Source organism: Nuphar pumila, chromosome 10 (assembly GCF_984573655.1).
Source record: "Nuphar pumila chromosome 10, dmNupPumi1.hap1.1, whole genome shotgun sequence".
Classification (NCBI taxonomy): Eukaryota; Viridiplantae; Streptophyta; class Magnoliopsida; order Nymphaeales; family Nymphaeaceae; genus Nuphar; species Nuphar pumila.
In genome coordinates, this window is record NC_143258.1 from 104,191,884 (window position 1) to 104,213,493 (window position 21,610).

Genomic DNA, 21,610 nt, shown 5'->3' on the forward strand with positions numbered 1-21,610 from the left:
TTGGCATATTCCACGGCGGTTTGCTTCCTTCCCCAGTAATAATAATGTTGGTCTCTTCGGCTGCTCTCATCTCTTCTAATGCAATAAAAAGTTGTGGCGCACTGAATCACACATTGTAAAATGGAATTTTTTTAGACAACTTCCCAACTCTCTCTCTCTCTCATACATTCTCATATTCCTTATAAAATAGATAGTTGGAGAGATAGCAACGGGTTCTTTATTTTTTGTGTTACCCATTGTTTTTCTAATGGGAAGCTCCCATTTCCCTATATTGGTATTCTTTGTATTGTTTTTGTGGGGATAGTTTGTGGGTTTTCTTCCTTTTTTATTATTAATGTTTTCTGCCTCAATAGGCGTAGTTTGCGGTTAAAATAGAGGGTATTTTTCCTTGGCTTTTCTGCCTTCTTTGGTGGGTTACAGTTGGAGAGCTCGACAAGGGTGGGTTTCTTTTTTCTCTTCTCTCCTTTTCTTCTTCTGTTGGTGGGAAGGTTTTTAAGGGTTTGATTTAGGATTGTGGGCGTTTTGATATCTTTTGCCAGCTCAGTCTTTTGTTGCTTCAGAGGTTTTGGAGATTTGTTTTAGGTGTGTGGGCGTTTGGACATCTTTTGTAGAAATCTTGGGTGAGATTTATTAGGGAGGAAGGGAAAGGTTTCGGTTTCTTGTTCAGCTGTTTGTTGGTATGAGAAAGCCGTTCTTTTCAGACTCATGCAAAGAGACTCAACTCCATTCACTCAACCCACAGTCATGGCTTCAGGTAGAGCGGGGGAAGCTCACCAAGCTCTCTACATACTCTTGCAAGTAAGATCTCTCTATCTCTCTGTCCGTTTTTTTAGTGTTTTATTTTGATTTGTCAATTTGTGTCTGTTGAGTATATGGCATGAAGTGGGCATATCTGGCTTTGTTTGTATTTGGTCAGATTTTTTTCTTTCTTTTCTTTTTTCTAGTCTTCTGGGGATCTGCTTCATATGAATGTAGGCGTTTCCTAATGCAGAGAATATCATTCAACCCAATTGCCCCTTGTTCTCATGCAATTTTTTTTTGAGGATTTCCCAAAACTTGGGCTTTCTTCTCCAATTTTATTTGGAACCTTCAGTGTTCATCACTCATTGGCGTGTTTGCATTCAAGTCCTTTGCAGTCGTATGAACAGTTGGTCTTAGTAATTTGCAGTATGGGTTTCAATTGAATTCAACTTCTTTATTGGTTCGGTTCATACTCAAAGCTTGCATCTTTCTTGTCATAGTGAACCGCTCATCAAGGTTGCAGAGCCGCCGATTCTTCCGTACTTTAAGCCCCTTGACTATGTTGAGGTCTTAGCTCAGATTCATGAAGAGCTCGAATCTTCTGGCATTCATGAAAGGGCAGGCCTCTACTTGCAGCAATTTCAGGTATTCCGGGGTCTAGGAGAGGTGAAATTGCTACGGCGAAGCCTTAGGTCCGCTTGGCAGAATGCCAGCACGGTGCATGAGAGACTGGTCTTTGGGGCTTGGTTGAAGTATGAGAAGCAAGGAGAGGAAGTGATTGCCGATTTGCTTGCCTCTTGTGGGAAATGTACTCAGGAGTTTGGGTACTTGGATATTGCATCTTCACAGCTTGATTTTCCAGATCAAGTTTCTCAAGATATGGAGACCCATGAATCCAGCAGTACTGGTGTTTCTGATTTTGTGGTTTTCCAAATTGGTAAGGAGAAGATAGTGTGTGATCGCCAAAAGATGGCAGCTCTATCTATTCCTTTCCATACCATGCTTAATGGGTGTTTCACAGAATCATCACAAGAAAAAATCGATTTATCTGAGAATGGTATCTCTCCACTGAGTATGAGAGCGATCAGTGAGTTTAGCCAAACAAATGATTTGAAGGATCTTCCTGCAGATGCTATACTTGAGATATTGAGTTTCGCAAACAAGTTTTGTTGTGAAAAGCTTAAAGGTGTTTGTGATCGGAAACTTGCTGCTATGATTTCCAGCAGACAGGATGCAATCGTCCTTATGGAGTATGCTTTGCAGGAGAGCTCCCCAGTGGTTGCTGCTTCATGTCTGCAAGTCTTTCTACATGAGCTTCCAGATTGCTTGAATGATGAGCATGTGACTAGGATCTTCTGCAATGCAGATGCACATCAGAGATCAATTATGGTTGGTCATGCATCATTTTCTCTCTTCTGTTTCCTTAGTGAGGTTGCCATGAACAGAAACCCAGCTTCAGATGTCACAGTTAGGTTCTTGGAAAGACTTGTAGAGTGTGCAAGTGATGTTAGGCAGAAACAGTTGTCACTTCATCAGCTTGGATGCATAAGGCTGTTAAGAAAAGAGTATGACCAAGCAGTGCAGCTCTTTGATGCAGCTTACCAAGCTGGGCATGTTTATTCCATTGTTGGTTTGGCTAGAGTCAGTTTTAAAACGGGCAATCAAGTTTCTTCATATGAGAAGATCAGTTCTATACTTGCCACAGATAATCCTCTGGGATGGATGTATCAGGAAAGGTCCTTGTACTGTGATGGTGAAAAAAGGTGGCATGATCTTCAGAAAGCAACGGAGTTGGACCCAACTCTTATTTACCCTTACATGTATCGAGCTGCCAGTTTAATGAGAAAACAAAATATGAAAGCTGCATTGACAGAAATAAATCGTGTTCTTAGGTTCAAATTGTCTTTAGAATGCTTGGAACTCCGATTTTGCTTCTATCTCTTGATTGAGGGTTACAGAGCTGCACTATCAGATATTCAGGCAATCCTTACGTTGAATCCCAAATACAAGATGTTTGAGGGACGTGCGGCTGCTTCTCAGTTGCACACCCTAGTTCAGGAGCATGTCAAGCCTTGGACAACTGCTGATTGTTGGTTGCAACTTTATGACAGATGGTCTTCGGTTGACGACATTGGTTCACTGTCTGTAATATACCAGATGCTAGAGTCAGATCCCGTGAAAGGTGTGTTGTACTTCAGACAGTCTTTGCTTCTGCTTAGGTACATTTTCAACCCCTCTTCTCTATGAGAATGGCATATTTGGATTATTATGTGCTTTCTTGTTTTGTCACAAATTGTTAATTAGTTTATTTACATGGAAAACTTTTTTTTCTTTTTTTCTAAATCAGGCTGAACTGTCCTGAAGCAGCCATGCAGAGCCTTCAACTGGCACGCCAGCATGCAGCTAGTGAACCAGAGCGTCTTGTTTATGAGGGTTGGATTTTGTACGACACTGGACATTGCGAAGAAGGGCTCCGCAAGTCTGAAGAGTCGCTTAAACTTCAAAGGTCATTTGAGGCATTCTTTCTCAAAGCATATGCTTTGGCAGATTCTAGCCCTGATCCTTCATACTCCATGAAGGTGGTATCACTTCTTGAAGATGCTTTAAAGTGTCCTTCAGATAGGCTTCGAAAAGGACAGGTTGACTGTCTCTCTCTCTCTCTCTTGTTGTTAGCTGAATACATAAACACATGAATACAAGCATTTACTTCTTTTGGCTTACATTTTTATTTTTGAGTTTCAGAGGCTAGTTATCTAATGTTTTTATTTATCTTTTGAGCTGAGTAGAAGAAATACAGTTAGAATTTCCTTCTCCAAAGATTTTATGATCTCACTATCAATGGGCATGATTTCATTTTGTCATTCTTCCTGAATTCCGTTGCAATTGCTTGTTAATATTTTGTATATGACGTGTAAATCAAGTATTCCATAAGATTTTTCAAAGACAACTCTACAAATTGCAAATCATCATTATAACTAAAAAAAGTTGCAAACTCATTATTAACTAAACTACCTCTTCTGATACATTTACTTACTTTGAGTTATTGATTTCCAAATTTTTATCTCATACAAGCGATGTAAAATCTGTTTTTTGTAGTCCAACCATTGGTGCATGTGCCCTTCATATAAATATCTTGAAAATTTATTTCCCAGTTTCATACTCGGCTAACTGCATTGATGTTTGCTTCAATTCTTGTTATGAATTCCTGATATCTATTCTACTTTTTTGTGAACTCGATGGGCAGGCCCTAAACAATCTTGGAAGTGTCTATGTGGAGTGCGGGAAGTTGGATATGGCAGCTGATTGCTATATAAATGCCCTTAAAATCCGCCACACCCGGGCTCACCAAGGTCTTGCTCGTGTGCATTATCTTAAGAACAATAAAGAAGCAGCATATGAGGAAATGACAAAGTTGATTGAGAAGGCTAAAAACAATGCATCAGCATATGAGAAGAGGTCCGAGTATTGTGATCGTGATCTTACAAAGGAAGACTTGAAAATGGTCACACAGTTAGACCCCCTACGTGTATATCCATACAGATATAGGGCTGCAGGTTGGACAAATTTTCTTCCCTATTTTTTGGTCCTCAAATTACTGATGCCATGTTTAAATCTAGTTTCTTTAATCTATCCTTGTTAATCTGCATGTAAACTAGAGTTTTGGTTTTTTTGACTGAGATTCAGGCATAGATAAACTCTGCATCTTTCTGTCTTTTTATTGGCATATCGACAAACTTGGTTTGGTTAATGTTTGAAATACCCAAGACGTGACCTTTACATTTTGAATAGTATGACTACTTTCATGGCATTTCCTTGCTGATTACTCATCTTGATCAGCATGACCAAATGAAAACAGGTAAAAGCTATCAGTTGCTGGTTGGTTGGTTAGAAACATGATTTCTTGTAATTGTTGATTTGAGAATTGGTTTTCATTTGTATTCATACTTGTGTGCATTCCCTTCAATGGGAACTTTGCCTTTCACTGCAAGCTTAAAAATGATCCTTTTTTGCAGCATAATTATTTTTGTTTTTAATTAGGATCATATACTATGTTGCCATGTTCTTCTTCTAGATTTTCCTATATTCTTGTCTTGAACCTTAGCATCAAACGGTTGAATAATGCTACTGGTTCCATCTATACAAAAGGTGGAATAACAAAAAAGGTAACAGCACCATGTGAGATGTCTGTGGGAGTTGTGACGTCAATCTTAATTAGTATTGAGTCTTATGAGTTTGCATTGTGACTTTTATTTCTGTAGTCTTGTTTATTCAAAAAAACAAAATGAAGGGATGTAGAAGACCACAGCTCACTTCTGCTTATTGTACTAATAAGTTTGTGAGCATCATGTATAATTGAACCTCAGATTAGCGTGTTGGACCGATTTTTGCCATAGGAAAGAAGAAAAGTAAGCCTAAATAATCGAGATCAATAAGTGTTAAAGCATCTGAGTCAGAACATTTTTTCTTTTGCTTATCTTGTCACCTGGGCAAGAAAGACTACAAAAATATGACCATTCACTCACAAATTGGGTAGAACATGTTAGATGACATCTTAATGTTTTTGTTAGTCTCTTCTGTAAAGCTTCCTTTGTTCGCACTAACCTACTCCCATTGCTTGCTACTTCTGTTTGGCTGTTTGGTTTGTAGAGATCCCTTTCTGTATAAGAACTGTTCATGTTTGTGAAATACCAACACGTTGTCATTTTAACACTCAGTAGGTGCAACTTGGTAAAGGATAAACGATGGAAACCCCTAGTTTCTTGAGGACCAATATGCATATGAATCTAAATTATGTTGGAATGATCTCCATTCAATCAGGATCTCATCATGTTCAGCAGTTTAACTTAAACAAATTGGAACAAAGAGATCTTACCAAGTCCATGTTCCTGTTTAAACACACATGCATGCATGTGCAGTCGTGCACATATATATGAGCGGCAATTGTGAACTCTTCTTTGCTCCTTTTATGTTGAACATTTCTAGATCAGTGGCTATGAAGAGTCGTTGCATATGAGATTCAATTGGCTGTCCTCTGTGTGTTGTATTGGGAGTTACCATGTGTACCTGCATTTGCTCTTACAAGCATCAATGTCAGTTGTACTGGTGGTGAATTTGAATGTTCTTTTAGAATACTTGGCAAATCACAGGATTTTTTTTGCCTTGTTTCGCCTTTGTTGTATTTAGCATAACCTATGCTCTGTGTTGGACAGTGCTAATGGACAACCATCAAGAGGGAGAAGCAATCGCCGAGTTGACGAGGGCAATTTCATTCAAGGCTGATCTCCATCTGCTGCACTTGCGTGCTGCCTTCCATGAGAGCATCGGAGATGTCTCCAGTGCGCTCCGCGACTGCAGGGCTGCACTTTCTGTGGATCCAAACCACCCAGAGATAATGGAGCTTCATAGCCGAATACACAGTCAGGAGCCTTGAAGTCTTTGGGGGCCCCTTCCCCCATCCCATGTTCTGTAATTCTATGTACACAAGTTGAAAGAGAAAAATTCGCATCTCATGTTAATGTATATTAGCAATTCGTGGTACTAGAGCATCCCTCTTCATATTCATATGATGAGATATTGGGTTTTCCCCTGTTTTTTGGATGACGGGTTTTCCCATGTTGATACAACTAACCTGTAAATTCTTTAACAATTGGAGTTAATTCTTATGTGTAGATTTTTCCTTTTGATAGGTCAAGAACTTCACCATGTATTATGCTAGAATGCAAGACCGTGATTCTGATTAATTGAAGAACTTCCTGGACCTGAGTTTGGCAACCTAAAGATTGCCATACCACAAGCCGACAAGGGCTTCTCACACTTGGCTGGGTGGGTCAGCTTAAGGTGTTCAAGTTGGACATTGTTAGTCCGGTGGACAAGGGGGAGTATTTGTGGAGTTTAACACTTTAGGCATGAAAACAGGGCCGCGATGGAATGTCTGAACCATAACAGTGGTTTTTCTTTGATATTGCCAAAGAAAAAAAAATCCCCAGCATGCCATGTGCAAGGTTTTCGATCAGCAAATAACCAAACTAAGATGAGCATTCTCTGGTTTCAGATCTTTAAATAGCAATGATTTACAAAACCGAGTGAAAATTCTCCCAGCAACAAGATTACAACACTGCAACTTAGCACATGCATATGAAAGTTGAAATATCATGATAAATTGCAACATCTTCAATAAACAAAATCATCATCCGATATTTTTAAATGTTTATAATTTTAAATTGTTTAATTTCTGTATAATTTATTCTGAAAAACTCAAGAATGTTTTAGATAAAAGAAATTATTATTTTTAAGCCCTTGTAAGAAAACCCTTCACTGATATTATTACAACACCAATATTTGAGGCCATTACCTTGAGTGCAGGCTGCAGCCACATATCTAGAGATGTGGCTGCACCGCAATAATCACTTAGAAGAGAATCACTCTCAACTGGCTCCATTTATCTTGAAAAATAGATGGTGCTCAAATAGCTTAGTGAGTGTCATGCAACCATCACCACAACCACATAAAGTTTTATCTGTCCTCTTTGCTCGTCCGTCTTTTAGATGAATGGCAATGACTGGTGTCAACCTAATGCCTCCTTCAAATACAGCTCCATCATTGCAAAAAACAAAAAAAGTTCATGCTGCTACATAAAATGTTGATTGTTGACATACCTTCAAGCAGATATGACAAGTGTAATGTAATCATGCTTGACCAACCATAGTGGATGGTGATGCATTGTTAGCTATTGGATTTCTAGTTCCAAAATCTCGTATTCTAGTTCCAAAATCTTCTTAGACAACTTATTGAAAGATATAGAGAGAGGAACAAAGATTTGCATATGGTTTTTATTGATTTAGAGAAGGCATACGATAAAGTACCTAGGGACGTTCTCTGGTGGACAATGATGAAGAAAGGTGTTTCTCTCAAGTACATTAGTATAATTAAAGATATGTATGAAGGAGTAGTAACCAATGTCCGCACTTGTGGAGGGGTGACAGCCAATTTTCCGATAACGGTTGGGTTACATCAAGGATCTGCTTTAAGCCCTTTCCTATTTGCGATAGTGATGGATGAGCTTACGAGATCAATTCAAGAAAATGTACCGTGGTGTATGTTGTTTGCTGATGATATTGTTTTGATTGATGAGTCTAGAGTTGGGGTTAATGCTAAGTTAGAATTATGGAGACAGACATTGGAAGCTAGAGGTTTTAAGTTGAGTAAGAGTAAGACTGAATATATGGAATGTCGGTTTAGTAAGCAACGAAGTAGTGATGGGAGTGTAGTGAAGCTTGGTGAGCAAGATATACCAGTGAATGATTATTTCAAATATTTGGGATCCATCATTCAAAAGTATGGAGAAATTGATGGAGATGTAAATCATAGGATAAAGGTTGGGTGGATGAAATGGAAAAGTGCTACTGGAGTGCTGTGCGATCGTAGAATGCCATTGCGGTTGAAGGGAAAGTTTTATAGGACGACTATTAGACCCGCTTTACTATATGGTACGGAGTGTTGGGCTGCCAAGAGACATCATATTCAAAAAATGAGTGTAGCTGAGATGCGGATGCTTAGATGGATGTGTGGAAATACAATAAAAGATAAGATTCGGAACGAAGAGATACGTAAGAAGGTAGGTGTTGCACCCATTGAAAATAAGATGCGAGAGAATCGTTTACGGTGGTTTGGACATATTCGGCGAAGGCCTAATGATGCTCCAGTTAGAAGGTTGGAGAAATGGGAAAATATATTAGTTAAAAGAGGTCGGGGTAGGCCTAGGAAGACTTGGATGGAGATGATAGGAAAGGATATGAATGCTTTGAACCTCACCGAGGACATGGCGTTGGATAGAAATGATTGGAGGAAAAGGATTCATGTGGAAGACCCAAAATGAATTTCTTTTTTGGTTCATATCGCTGACCCCAATTGTTTTGGGATGAAGGCATAGTTGTTGTTTGTTGTTGTTGGCGATTAAACGACCATGATCGATAGCTTGCTGCAATGGAACCAAGTTTAAGCAAGGCCAGGCACCGATAGAGATGGTGGTATCTCTATTTGGAAAAGTAGGTTGTTGGTTCTAATCCATGCTTATCGGGAAAGACAATGAAAATCAAGCACGAAGAGAAATTTTGGGGTGGGGTTGGAAGATTAGTCGCAAGGTTCTTATGTTTTTGTACTAAAATGTGCTCTACATATATTTATAACTGGTATTTTGCAATTTGTCACCGCTTCTTACTTTAAATTTGTTTGTTGTTTGAATTGCAGTTCTAGATTGACCCAGTGCTTCCACAATTCTCTTGAAGGATGTAAACTTGGAACTCTTTTGCTCCTTTTAGCACCAACCCATAAAATGATTTATTAAAAAATCATTCGTGGTGATCCTTCACAGATCAACAAGAAGCTTAAAATGGCGAACGTGGTGGCAATTACAAATATTTTGGAAAAGGTGTTTCATAACTTTACATGCACCTTGGATTATTTTCACATCGTCTTATCTTATTATCTTATAATGAGTGAATCGATATTCTGCAATTCTACCTTTGATTTTTATATTGGTTGTATCGGATGCTTAATGTTTGTGTTGATTTTTCTTATCCGAGTTGCAGATTGAATCTCATAACAGTAACGAAATTTGGTGTTCTTGTTTATTTTCAAGTGACTGAAAAGGACAAAGATTATTGATATACGGCATCTTATTTGCTTAATGAGCTAAGAAAGGAAATCTTTATAGTTGAAAGTGACCTGGAGATCAAGTTGTCCAATACTATGCTTCAACATCTGAACAGTTAGATTTACCATTTGGTGCCTAAATTCATACAAACATGAGTGTTTACCACCCAAAGGTATCATGCTAAAGAACCACCATATCCCTTTATATATTATCGAGCTTTGAGAAACAAATTTTTTTTTCATAAAATGAACTAGCTCGTAATCTGCTTGTAACGAGTTCAGGCTCAGCACGAGCAGGGATGTACTTAACCAGCCGAGACCAAACAGGCCAAGCTCAATTCGTTCGGCTCGTTTATCAGCCCTACTCACGAGAGAACTCCTTCGTGCAAGCCTAAGCAAGTGCATACCCTGAAGTCAGGGATTCTGGTGATGGAGCTTAACGCACCTGAACACTTGGTCCTAAGCTCGGCTGGTTAACCCAGTGCGACTAGGTCACTGACCCAAGTGTAGTTTGCCCGTGTAAAGTATCGAAAAGGAAAATTTATTTTCAATGGTTCAAATGGCCATATCATGGTAGCAGGAAAACCGGTTCTGAAATGGGTCTGATGTAGTAAAAATGAATCCAGGTCCGAAATTCTAAGGATATTAGTGGATCCCAAAGAAAAAGTTGAAAACAAGGGTTTTACAAGTAAAAATTTGCAAACGGATCAGAATTGATTCAGATTTGAATGAGGCCAGATAAGAATTATCGTTCCAAATCAGAATTGAAGCCTGAAAAGTCTGCACCCATTGTGAATCTACATTCAGCTGTTATCTTGAGACCCATTCCTTAAATGTGTCAAACTTGGATTGAATGTTCAACCAAATCCGATCCAGTTGCACCCTATACTTGCATCTCAAACTAATGCGATGCTCATGATTTAGCTCCACAAAAACATATATATTAACTCAGATCTGCTACATTTGTATGGTAAGCATTCATAGGGGTGTAACTGGGTCGAGAAAATAAAAGCCCAAACCTGACCCGCATAATATAGAGGATATTTAGATTTTTTACATAAAATTATATTTAAGAAAGGGCTCAGTTTAGCTAGGTCGGTTCAGATATCCATAAAACATGGCCCAAACCCAACCCACATCTTTCTCAAGTCGGGTTTGGGTCTGCACTGATAACAGTCAGGTCAGCTTTTTTTATAACAATAACTGTGGATATCCAGGTTCTTGTCAGGCATCCAGCATAAACATGGCTGGTCGACAGCCAGACCAAACCCATTTCGGCTTGATGGGATCCAGTCGAAATCAACTCAAAAGTGTAAGATCTTGCTTTGGGGCCACACATTGAGAATAACATGCATGTTATCTTATCATAAGGGGTCCAAACAGGTTAGTCTCGGTTGGATCTCTTGTCCAGATCCGACATGTTTTCCTTGGATATGGATCGTAAAATAAGATCCAGATGTGTAACTGGATCAGCTTTGTGATCATGTGGTCAGGATTTCTTAGTTTCGTGTTCATGTTCTCATAAATAATTTCTACAAGAAATGTATTTTGACTCCGGATTAAATTCGACCCATCATAATTTTTTGGATTAAAATGTTTGGTTCCAGCCAATTTTTTACTGGATCCAGCATTACCAAGTGAGCTTAGGATCTAGATTTGAATTCGACCTGAATTTGACCTTGTTCATGTCCAGATTCACTCTGGACCGATTGCTTCAGAATCGGATCGGATATCATTCAGACCTGTCCGATCCCTTTGCACCGGGTTACCTACCGCTGTGCTGTCATTGTTGCATAACAAGGTCGGTAGTTTGGACCAAAGATCATTAACACCTACCACGAATCCCCAGCGTCGTCGATCTCTTAGATGGACGATGAGCGTCTATGACAGCACAGCGTGGTGTCCATGTAAAAAGAAACCCGAACCCGACCATTTGAGCAGGTTGGGTTGGTGGGCTTTGACTTCTTAGTCTTTGTCAACCAATGAGACTAGCCCTGTCCCTCTCATCACGATGACAATTTTTTTTTTTCGAATATCTGGGTCCCACATTTCTTGTTGGTGGCAGTGCTAGTCTTTTCCATGTTACATTTGTAACCCTATATTTTTTCAGAATGACCAATATATCCTTTTGGAACACCAACTCCTTTTGGTGAATTTTGAAACTAACCTTATTTTCCATCCCATATCAACCGTGGTCACAAATATATGTGATATTTTATATTGTGCTCTCAATATTTCATGAAGTAATTTAAAAAAAAGTGTGTCACGTCAGCAAAACATATATTTTTTGTATTCTTATTTATCTCTTTGTATATTGTTTGTTTTAGATTTTTAAAATATAATACAACAACAACAAACAAATAGGCCTTCATCCCAAAATAATTGGGGTTGAGGATATGAACAAAAAAAGAAAATCATTATGGGTCTTCCACATGAATCCTTCTCCTCCAATCATTTATGAGGTTCAAAGCATTTTTAAAATATAATATTATATTAAAAAAAGCAAATTTAGTTGTCACAAGATTTTTCTCCCAAAAAATATTCAATAATGAAATATGTGAAATTTGATTTCTAACACCCTAATAATGGTAAACCATTATTATTTGTTCTAAATTCTTTCTCATGCCTTTGTTGCCTCGCGAATACTCAGGTGTGCTTGGATCTTGCCTTAAGATTTTTTTTTTGTGACGAGGAACCCTCGCTAAAGCGAGAAAAACCTAGGGTGGAACCCCACGACCACCCTGCCTTACCTGGCCCATCTCTGAAAGCTAAGACACGCCCCCTTCACAACCACCCCAATGGCCACGCAGGTGAACCCCGATCTTATGTAATCCCAAATATGTGAAATTCTGATATGACTTTCTCTCCTGGATCGGATTGAAAATCTAGAAAATTATGTTGTTTTGAGGATGGATTTAGATAAACGAGCCAAATGAGTTGAGCTTGAAGTGTCCAATCTTGACTCATTCTTGTTGTGAATTAAGCCAAGTTTGAATTCAAAGTCCCAGTTAAAATGCATTGTTTTAAAGCTAAAAGAAATAGGATTACAAAAAAATGCATTGGTTAGGAGCTAGGTGTAATAAGTTTTTTTTTTTTTTTTAAACTAAATATTTCAATCATATGTTCTACATATACTATATGATGTTTGTTTTTTAAGAGTTTGAACTAGATCTTTACGAGCCAAACATGAGCCCAACCACAAGCGACTATACTTGTTTTTCAGCCTCAATCAACTTCATGCCACAAGCTACCTTGACCCATGTGTGCCCATGGATTTTTAGTGCATTCCAAGGCACCTTTTTTTGCATTCTTAAGGTTCATTTGAAAACCACATACCTAATATCCTCGGATATAAGGTGGCACAGAGCAAGGTGATGTAGCACTAAGATCTCATATCCAAGGCTTTTTTATTTTTATATTTACACAGAGAAACCACCATCAGAATCAGACACCTAATCACACTGGTTTTGCCTGCAGTACTTACAGTCGTTATCCTGGCAACCTAAAACTTCAAGGGCTTATCCTTTTCTCCCAAAGAGTCGCCATGCTTCCGCTTGCCCAAAGGGATCAACCCATGAGATTTGAACCTAGACCACCTGTCCAGTGGCTTAGGTCCCCCATCCCACTAAGCTGCGGGATGGGTCGGACTCAAGATCCAAAATCCCTCGGATCTCATGCATCAAACGTAGTTTCCAATATGAATTATAATAAACATCCGAGGACATGAATGTCATAATTGACAAAGAGTAGAATAATTGTGGCCATTAACTGACAAGAAAAATCTAGCATCTTCGATGTCATTTTGACTCAAGGATATTATGGTAATTTAAACAAAAATAAATACAAAACCCAATAAAATATTCGGAAGGTTCCAATATGGACAGAGACTTCTCTCTATAAAAAACGCCGAGCGAACAAGTGGGAGGGCCAGAATTGGAGGGCGAAGGAGATGGCACCTTCGTGCAAGGTAAGGAGTTTTTTTTTCTTTTCCGGTTTCTGATTTGTTCTCAGAAAAATCCCAAGAAGTTCTCTTTTCTGTTGTAATTCTGCTGTCTGATTTCGTCAAAAGAGTTTCTCGTTTTGATCAACGCGTTTGATTCTGCGATTCGTGAGTTGCGTCTCGGTGATCGGTTTCCACCTTTACGACTGAAAATCTCCGTTTTCTCCTGAATTCCTAACTCTCCGGTTGGATTTTCATTTTTCTTGTTCTTGTTCTTTTTCTTTTTTGTTTTTTGAATTGGTTGATTGGGCTGAGTTTGTGTTTGGTGGGTTGGGATTTGTGTGTAAGTATGGTAATTAAGAGCATGATTGTTGTGATGATTTTCGGCGAAGGTTTTGAGGGAAGCAGACTGAATTTTGGACAAAAAAGGCAAATTTTTTAATTTTGATTTTAATTGCTTTCCTTCATCTATGATAGGTAATTTTCTCATAAAGATGCATATAATCTCATATGGGTTATCATCGTTGATAATAAGTTTCAAACGATTTCTCATGTTATTATGGGGTTACAGAATTTGTAGTTGGTGCTCTTTCTATTGGGTAGCAGGTAGGAAATATAAGTGGTGGTTCTGGCTACTTTATTATTGTGTTTATTATTACCGTCATCATCATTTTTAGTGAGATTAAGAGTTTTAAAAGAACTTCTGAATGCCCCTCATTTATCCAGAAAACTGGGATGGTGTATTCTGCTCCACAGTACAACCTAGTAACTTATCCTTGCTTTCAGGATAAGTGAGTATTTCCAAATTTCAAACACCTCCAAGGATTATGGTCTTCGTATTTGAGCCATGTGCAAATCTAAGGAGACTTCTGGTATTTAAACGAAGTATGCCTAAAATTATCACTTACAAAGGATGTTTTGTGCGGTTAAACCATATTGAATCTTAGAAGTAAGCTTTGTTGTTCTGTTGAATAGCTCCTGATTAGGAGCGTAGCTTTCAGCATGGTTCCTTACTGGTGATTAGGGCCTTGTATGTCAAGCTGAGTGCTGTTCATGATTAATAGGCATAGTAAACTTTCCTTGTAGTGTGATGAGGAGCATATTCTTTTATGTGTTATTATTGCTTTTATGATTATTGCTACTATTGTTTGAAAGCTGAAACTGTCTTTTATGAATGTCATCCTTCTGCCATAAGTCAAATTATATTGGTCTTCCTTGAAGGGCTTGGCATTGTTAGCCCCATATATCTTTTGGTGGCTGCTTGATCTTTGTTTTACATGTTTGGATTCAAGGAACATTGAGAGATTGAAATGTTTGAAGTGCACATGACACTGCTGTTATCTGATAGTGGTAATCTGCTTTATGTCTTTAGTGACAATTGAAGCATAATATTTATTGAATTCTTGGTACCATTTGTGCAAATATATGAATCTACTTACAGTTATGTCTGTAACATATACACAGGTTATCAGATTTAATCTTAGGATTCAACTAGAGTTTACTAGACAATCCTAACATTATCCAGTATTTGCCACAGTAGACTATATGAATTGGTCAAAAGGTTGTACCTTTACAAGGGATGTATATAAGTGAGAGGAAGCTATCAGAGAACTCATATACGACAAATGGCTCATCTTTGCATGTTAATTATGCTCAAGATAGATACAAATTATTGAAGATATGTAGAGAATCTTTTATCAGTGGAGAAGACCAAGAATAATACATATGCCAAATTTATGTGGATGATACACTCTATAACTGTGATGCTGTGTCAGCTTTTTTATGGTGGTTTTGGATAACAATTTTGTACTAATTTGCTCTATTTGAAATGTTCTGATAATTTGGTGCTGAGGTAGTTAGCATTATTTTCTTTCTTGTAGAGTTATTTTCGGTAATCATCTTACATAACAATTTCTTTTAGGGATAATCACATGTTATGATAATAATAGTAGTAATAGCAGTATTAGTAATATCATTAATAGTAATATAACCATTAATTTTATCATTCTTGTTGATTTATCATTGTTGCTAGGCAAAGGTTCACTGTCCTTTAGTTTCCACAGATATATGAAAGAGGTCAATGAATGAATCTCATTTGATATATTCATGTAATATGATTTGCATTTGTCAACAGCTTGCCTATTACCCACATGGCTAAGTATCTGCTTGGGGTTGCCTCTTATTCATGCTTAGTGGTGCCTTGGAAAAATTTGATTAGAGATAATTCTCCATATTTGTCTGTGAATTTGTTGAAACCAAAACATTTTCTGACTCATTTATGCTCAGTCCTGATCTTTTCTGGTTTACTCGATCTGTTGTTCTGGCCATTGTGTTATGATCAAGTGCCGATTGTGATGTGATCTTTATTTACACTAGCTTACTGGATTTTCATTTTCTTTTGGCTATAACCAAGTATTTTATGGTCTATTATAGGGAAGGAATATTGTTTTAATGAAGCCATCACAACAGATATTTCATAAATTTGGAAAGTTCTCCATTGTGCATCTTTATCTCAGTGTGTGTGAAAATGTAATTTCATGCTTGTCTTTATCAATTCTATGCAACATGGCAAGCCAAAAACTTTAGAAAATTGATGAGCACTTAGTTCAGGAAAATATTGGAGGCAAAAATCAAGAATCTTTTTACTGCAAGAGAATTTCAGTTGTATAATATTTTTATTATAGTTCCTACCACCCATTCGCATTGGTTACAGTGTCAATGGTGTTGAATGTTGACTTGTTCATAGAGGAAGGACCTGTTGCAAGTACAATATCACTTTGTTTAATATAGTCGATATGGGATCTGTATGCCTCCCTTCATATCTTGGCAGTCTTATCACAAGGAAGCCTTTGATGCCAAGAGCAGAAATTGACTGATTTTGGTGCTTGAAAAAGCAACACAAAAAGAATAATCTGGGTGTAAAAGAGACAGAAAGCCAAAGGAAGGATATCTGAAATAGAATCAGAGAGATGTTTGCTAATAATGTTCAGAGTGTCAACCCTCAAATTTTTGGCCAGCTGCACCATGATATTGATGCACAAGTTTCAACAAATGCTAGTAGTAACAATGAAAAGATACAACTAGAAATTAATTTAATATGAACATGTAGCTTGTGTTGTGAGTGAAAGACGTAAGCCGGTTTTGCTTAACACCAAAATAAGAGACTGTATATTCTCTTCAATGACGGAATAGCTCCTAACCACCATCTAAAGAAATTGATCCCATTGCTGCCACCTTTTTATAGGCTTTCATGTTAAGTGCATGTTTTACAGCTGGGCGAAGTTGCTAAAAGTGGCAGTTACTGGTTACTGATACACTATTTATTGTTGACTGAGTCACAGTTTACAAGTTCTATTTGATGTATCTTCAATAGTTCCCGTGACTCTGTGCAGGCTGGTAGCTTGCATTTGTTTACCACAAAGATGGCCACATTATCTTTTTCCTCTCTAGTGATTTTTGCTAAGTTAGGATTGATTTAAAAGTGTAGGTTATGGGAATTGGAGAAAGTATTTAAACTATTATTCTTGGTAGGCTTTAGAGCAGCATCATATCCATGTAAGCATTTCTTGGATTCTTCTAATTATCATTATCAATGTTTCATATGCATCAGGATAGTTCCACCATACAAGCCTGGTATATGAATGAGACTGATGAAGACCAGAGACTTCCCCACCATTGTGATCCTGAAGAGTATGTTTCCTTGGAAAAACTTGCAGGTATGTGTCTCTCTTAGCTCTTTTTTTTCTCTTTGTGTTCAGTAACCTGAGATGAGTGATGTAACATGAGGTTTGGTACTTGGTTTTGATATTATGAGTAAATGTGCAATGCTCACGCTTGATGGTCAGTTCTTGAACGTAAAGGAGAAAGAAAGAAAGAAATTGGTAAAATTATGATGTTCTTTTTCTTTTCAGAGTTGGGAGTGCTTCACTGGCATTTGAATGCTGATGACTATGAAAATGATGAGGAGTTGAAGAAAATCCGTGAAAGCAGAGGCTACAGTTACTCGGTCTGAAACCCATCGCCATCTCTTCCCCTGCACCCACCTCCCTATTTTTCTGACATATATGATTTGTCTGCGCAGACTTGTAAATATTGTTGAAATGGTTGTGGTGCAGGACATGATTACTTGCTGCCCAGACAAGCTGCCCAACTATGAGGCCAAGTTGAAAAGCTTTTTTGAAGAGCATATCCACACTGATGAAGAGATTCGCTACTGTTTGGAAGGCAGTGGTAAATAGACAAGCTAATTTGTTTGTTAGCACTTCATGAGTTTTGGTTGTTTTCTCTTAGTGTACATGTTTATTTTTTTATCTTCTTTCTTGTCTAGGGTATTTTGATGTGAGAGATCTTAATGACCGTTGGATCCGTGTATGGGTAAAGAAAGGGGACATGATTGTCTTGCCTGCTGGGATTTATCACCGATTCACACTTGACAGTGACAATCACATCAAGGTACCCTTGCATAAATTCGGTAGTCTTTCTTTTTATGTTGTGCATATCTGCTCCAAATTTAGTATTTAAGTCATTGAAGGAAGTACTATTAGCAATAATGTGATAGAAGTTGAACAAAAGATATAACTTTTATGGAATGTACTCCATGTACCTGTTAATTCCAAAAAGGTTGCATGCCTCCCTATTTTGTTTTTGAATTATAAGCCTGAAAACCAATACTTTTTATGCCAAGGCACAGCCTTAAAGTTGTAAATACAGGTGGTGAGGCCCATATTGACCCCGAGGAAGTCTTTTCTTGCATCTGGTACAGTCATATGTTTTTCTTCTTCTATTCCATGAATTCCTGAAAATGAAAGGAGGTTCATAAAAATTCAAGATCTAATGAACCCAATAGTTCAAACAAATTTCCAAATTAATCAGTCTTTGGTTCCCGAATGCCCAATTGACCATGACCGACTTTGTCAATCTTTTCGACCTTGGTTCCATAGGAGCAAGTCAGAAAGATTGAGAAACAAAACCATCTGATTTGATTCGTTCTCGATAGCCATGAGATGATCATCTTAGGGTGATCTTTTTGTCGACGGATGCTCCTATTGCACTCGTAGTCTCTGAAGAGTGAGAACCAACTATTAGACCAAACTCATAACTGTTTATGGGACGTTTAGAAAACTTTGGCATGTGAAATCATAACTTAATTTGATTTGAGTCTACATGAAAAAGGATGAGGGACGGTGTAAGTCATTGGCAGGTTTCAGGATGTTGCTTATTGGCTTGGGTGACCTGATTGTGTCAGCTGACCCAGTAGGCAATTCTCCATTGTTGTTAATCAAACATAATACAGCATAAGTGCAGTCCTCTATGTATCTTGTTCTAAACTGTAACTACAGTTGATGAACGCACCTGCACCATTCATGTCAGTCACTGCAGGCATCCTGATATATGCTAGTGTTTTTTTCTTTCCTGTCTGATGTACTGGAATTGTTGCAATTCAGAACTTCTGATTTTTTAATACCTCAAGATATTCCTTGCTGCAAGGTTGAAGCTGGGTGTACTCCCTGGTGGGCAGGTGGAACCTCAATGGTTTTACCAACCGAAGGCCTGCCAGTGTGTGGTCCTTGGCCTAGCTAATAAAAAAAAGATTCGGCAACAGCCATTATTTAGCAAAGATATGTAACATGAGCCTGATGCTTATGTACCCATCATTAGCATATCAGCTTTGAAAACCAAAGTTGCAAAATCTTATTGACATCCAAATTTCACTTTTATAGCACGAGTCATGATCCCAAAATATTGAAGAATCACACCTGTCTCGATTCATTCATTTTGCATGAGCATGGTGCTTGCACAGATTTCCTTCCCCTAAATTTTTCTTTTTTTCCTATAAACCTTTATTCGTAGAAATTTTTTCTTGTCATTAATTAGTTGCTTCCCTGTCTCAAGCTGTCACTGGAGTCGAAAGACTTGACATGTTTAGTGAATGTCCAGAAGTAAATTGCAAAATCATGTGTTCCTATGAAACATCATATGTGCATGTGTATTCGTGTACATGTGGAGAGAGAGAGAGAGAGAGAGAGAGAGAGAGAAATCTTCTGAATTCTCACTGTATGAATGTGTGTTACAGGCAATGCGCCTTTTTGTGGGTGAACCAGTATGGACTCCTTACAACCGACCCCAAGATGATCATCCCGCCAGGTAATGGCACATGCCTTTTGGGCTTTAGCTTTTCTCTACATTGTGTTTCATTGTTTGTTGTGAATTTTGTTCTCAACTCCCTTGCTCTGAAAAAATGTTTGTTTGCAGGTTGGAATATGTTGAAGCTTTTACCAAAGAGGCTGAACCAATTGAAGCTCATTAGTGTCCCAGAAAAAGATAAAAACCTCTAGGACATCATTTATCATGGTCTGGATGTTGGTTTTGTTATCTTTATGATGTGTTTGACCAGTGTGGCATGGATCTACATGCAGTCCTCTCCTTGAGATGAATAAATATTGTCCGAGTGACCATAATGGATTGTGTTGAAGTATTATACAAACTGGAATAATGTTCCTTTTCTTTGTGTTGATTCTGTGTACTTGTGTGTCTGTGTGATCGCACCTGCATGTGCATGATTATCCCCGGCCTGGCTTAAATTCTGAATGTTATGATGGTTAGATCCATGAAGAAAGAGAGAGAGAGAGCAGTCATCCAAGCCTCCAATTAAAGAATAACTGAGCCTGAGCCTACCCAAGTTCAAGTGGCATCAGGAATATCCTGCCCAAACCCTGCCTATTCAACCCGGTTTTTGGCTTCATCCAAACCTCCTCTAGGCAGTTTCAAGGTTTTTGTAAGAGAAGCACAGCTGCAGTCCTGTGAATAAATCCAAAATACAAACTGGAACTCTGATTCAAATTCATGATCCAATCAGAGGAGATGAACCCTTGAGAATCGATTTCTTAATTTTTGAAATTTGTAAATCCAGATCTGCTAAAAGCATTGAATCTAAATGGTACCTAAAGGTTCCAAACTCAATTTGAATTGATACGAGGAGTTGTATCGCTGTAGTCTCATCAGGCTGGCCAATTTGTTGGTCAGATAGGTAAACCTTGTTATGTGGTCCGAAATATTTTTATGGGTTTTTTGCAAATTGGTCCCTGCTTTATTGGTGAATTACAAAATAGTCCCTGCAGTGCTTATACCATTTTTCAAATCGGTCCTGCCTCTTCATTATCCATTGCACATTAGTCCATGAGGTTAACAGCCGTTAGTTTTCTTGATTGCAACCGTTAAGGACAGCTGAATTGATGATTCTGCCCTTATAAAATGACCAATTTGCATAATGTGAATAAGATAGGGACTAATTTGCAAAAGATTAGGGAATAAATCTTGATGGCTGTTGTATTTTTGCATTCTCGAGACTTTTCTCTGCTTTTCCATTTTAAATGTCCAAAATCCATCTGCTGTCCCAAATGTCCTGAGGATGGTCCAAAATATCATGAAAAAACATTATATTTCCGGTTGACATTTTAAACACGCCAAAATATTATGACATTAACATTTTTTACCATAATATCAGCTGTTTAACAAGGAAAACAACATTCTTTTTGTTCTAAATATTTTTTATTTAATGCGATCTTCTGTTATTTATTTATTTAGTTATTTATTCATTTATTTTTACCATTTTTTGTTGATAAAAACATGAGAAAAAGAGAACATTTTCAAGTTTTCATGAGAATTTTTTGGTCCATCCACAAAACTCAGAATTTACATCCACCAAGATAACGAGACTCCCAAAACACCAAAACCTTCATACTCAAACAGAAAACCCTAATCCCCATAGATTTGTTTACAGTTCTTCGATTCAAAAAAACTCGAATTTGCATCCACCAAGACAATGAGAGAGATCATCATTTTTCATGAAATTTGACCATGGTCAATGTCTAACCATGGTTAGTTTGATGCCATTCCAACAGAACGGGACCAATTTGCAAAATGGAATAAGGCAGGGTCTATTTTGCAAATTAATCACCAAAAAGTCTGGGACCAATTTGCAAAATTATCAGCCTTGCTTGGATCTTGTCCTGGTAAATTGGATTGGATCTAATCTAGTCCAGATCCTTGCCGCTATAGGTGGAGATCAGGTTGGTTACCGGATGGGTGATTGGGTAGCTGACCCAGGATGGGGTGGGGATGGGCTGCCTGTACCTCCGGAAGCTTGATGAGAGTTGGGCTTAACACTAAGTAGTAAATCAGGCCGGGATTCACTATGGGTGAAAACCGAATCTTATGGATCTGCCCGGGAATAATTCAGCTTAGAAAAGGGCCTGGTCCTCCCGACCCTAATAGGAA

At 38.1% G+C, this 21,610-nt stretch overlaps 2 protein-coding genes across 2 annotated transcripts; both read left to right on the forward strand.

Moving 5' to 3' along the window:
* The first annotated feature begins 249 nt into the window (after positions 1 to 249).
* Positions 250 to 6,325, forward strand: LOC149827731 (ETO1-like protein 1). The gene is made up of 5 exons (XM_090018233.1): positions 250 to 798; positions 1,242 to 2,960; positions 3,089 to 3,380; positions 3,986 to 4,295; positions 5,952 to 6,325. The coding sequence occupies exons 1-5, from the start codon at positions 680 to 682 to the stop codon at positions 6,170 to 6,172; spliced, it is 2,661 nt and encodes an 886-aa protein (XP_089874359.1). The 5' UTR covers positions 250 to 679; the 3' UTR covers positions 6,173 to 6,325.
* Positions 6,326 to 13,309: 6,984 nt separating this feature from the next.
* Positions 13,310 to 19,845, forward strand: LOC149827732 (putative inactive acireductone dioxygenase 2). The gene is made up of 7 exons (XM_090019574.1): positions 13,310 to 13,360; positions 16,944 to 17,049; positions 17,245 to 17,339; positions 17,449 to 17,563; positions 17,661 to 17,785; positions 19,407 to 19,477; positions 19,586 to 19,845. Exons 1-7 carry the CDS (start codon positions 13,343 to 13,345, stop codon positions 19,638 to 19,640), a joined length of 585 nt encoding a protein of 194 aa, XP_089875700.1. The 5' UTR covers positions 13,310 to 13,342; the 3' UTR covers positions 19,641 to 19,845.
* Positions 19,846 to 21,610: the final 1,765 nt, after the last annotated feature.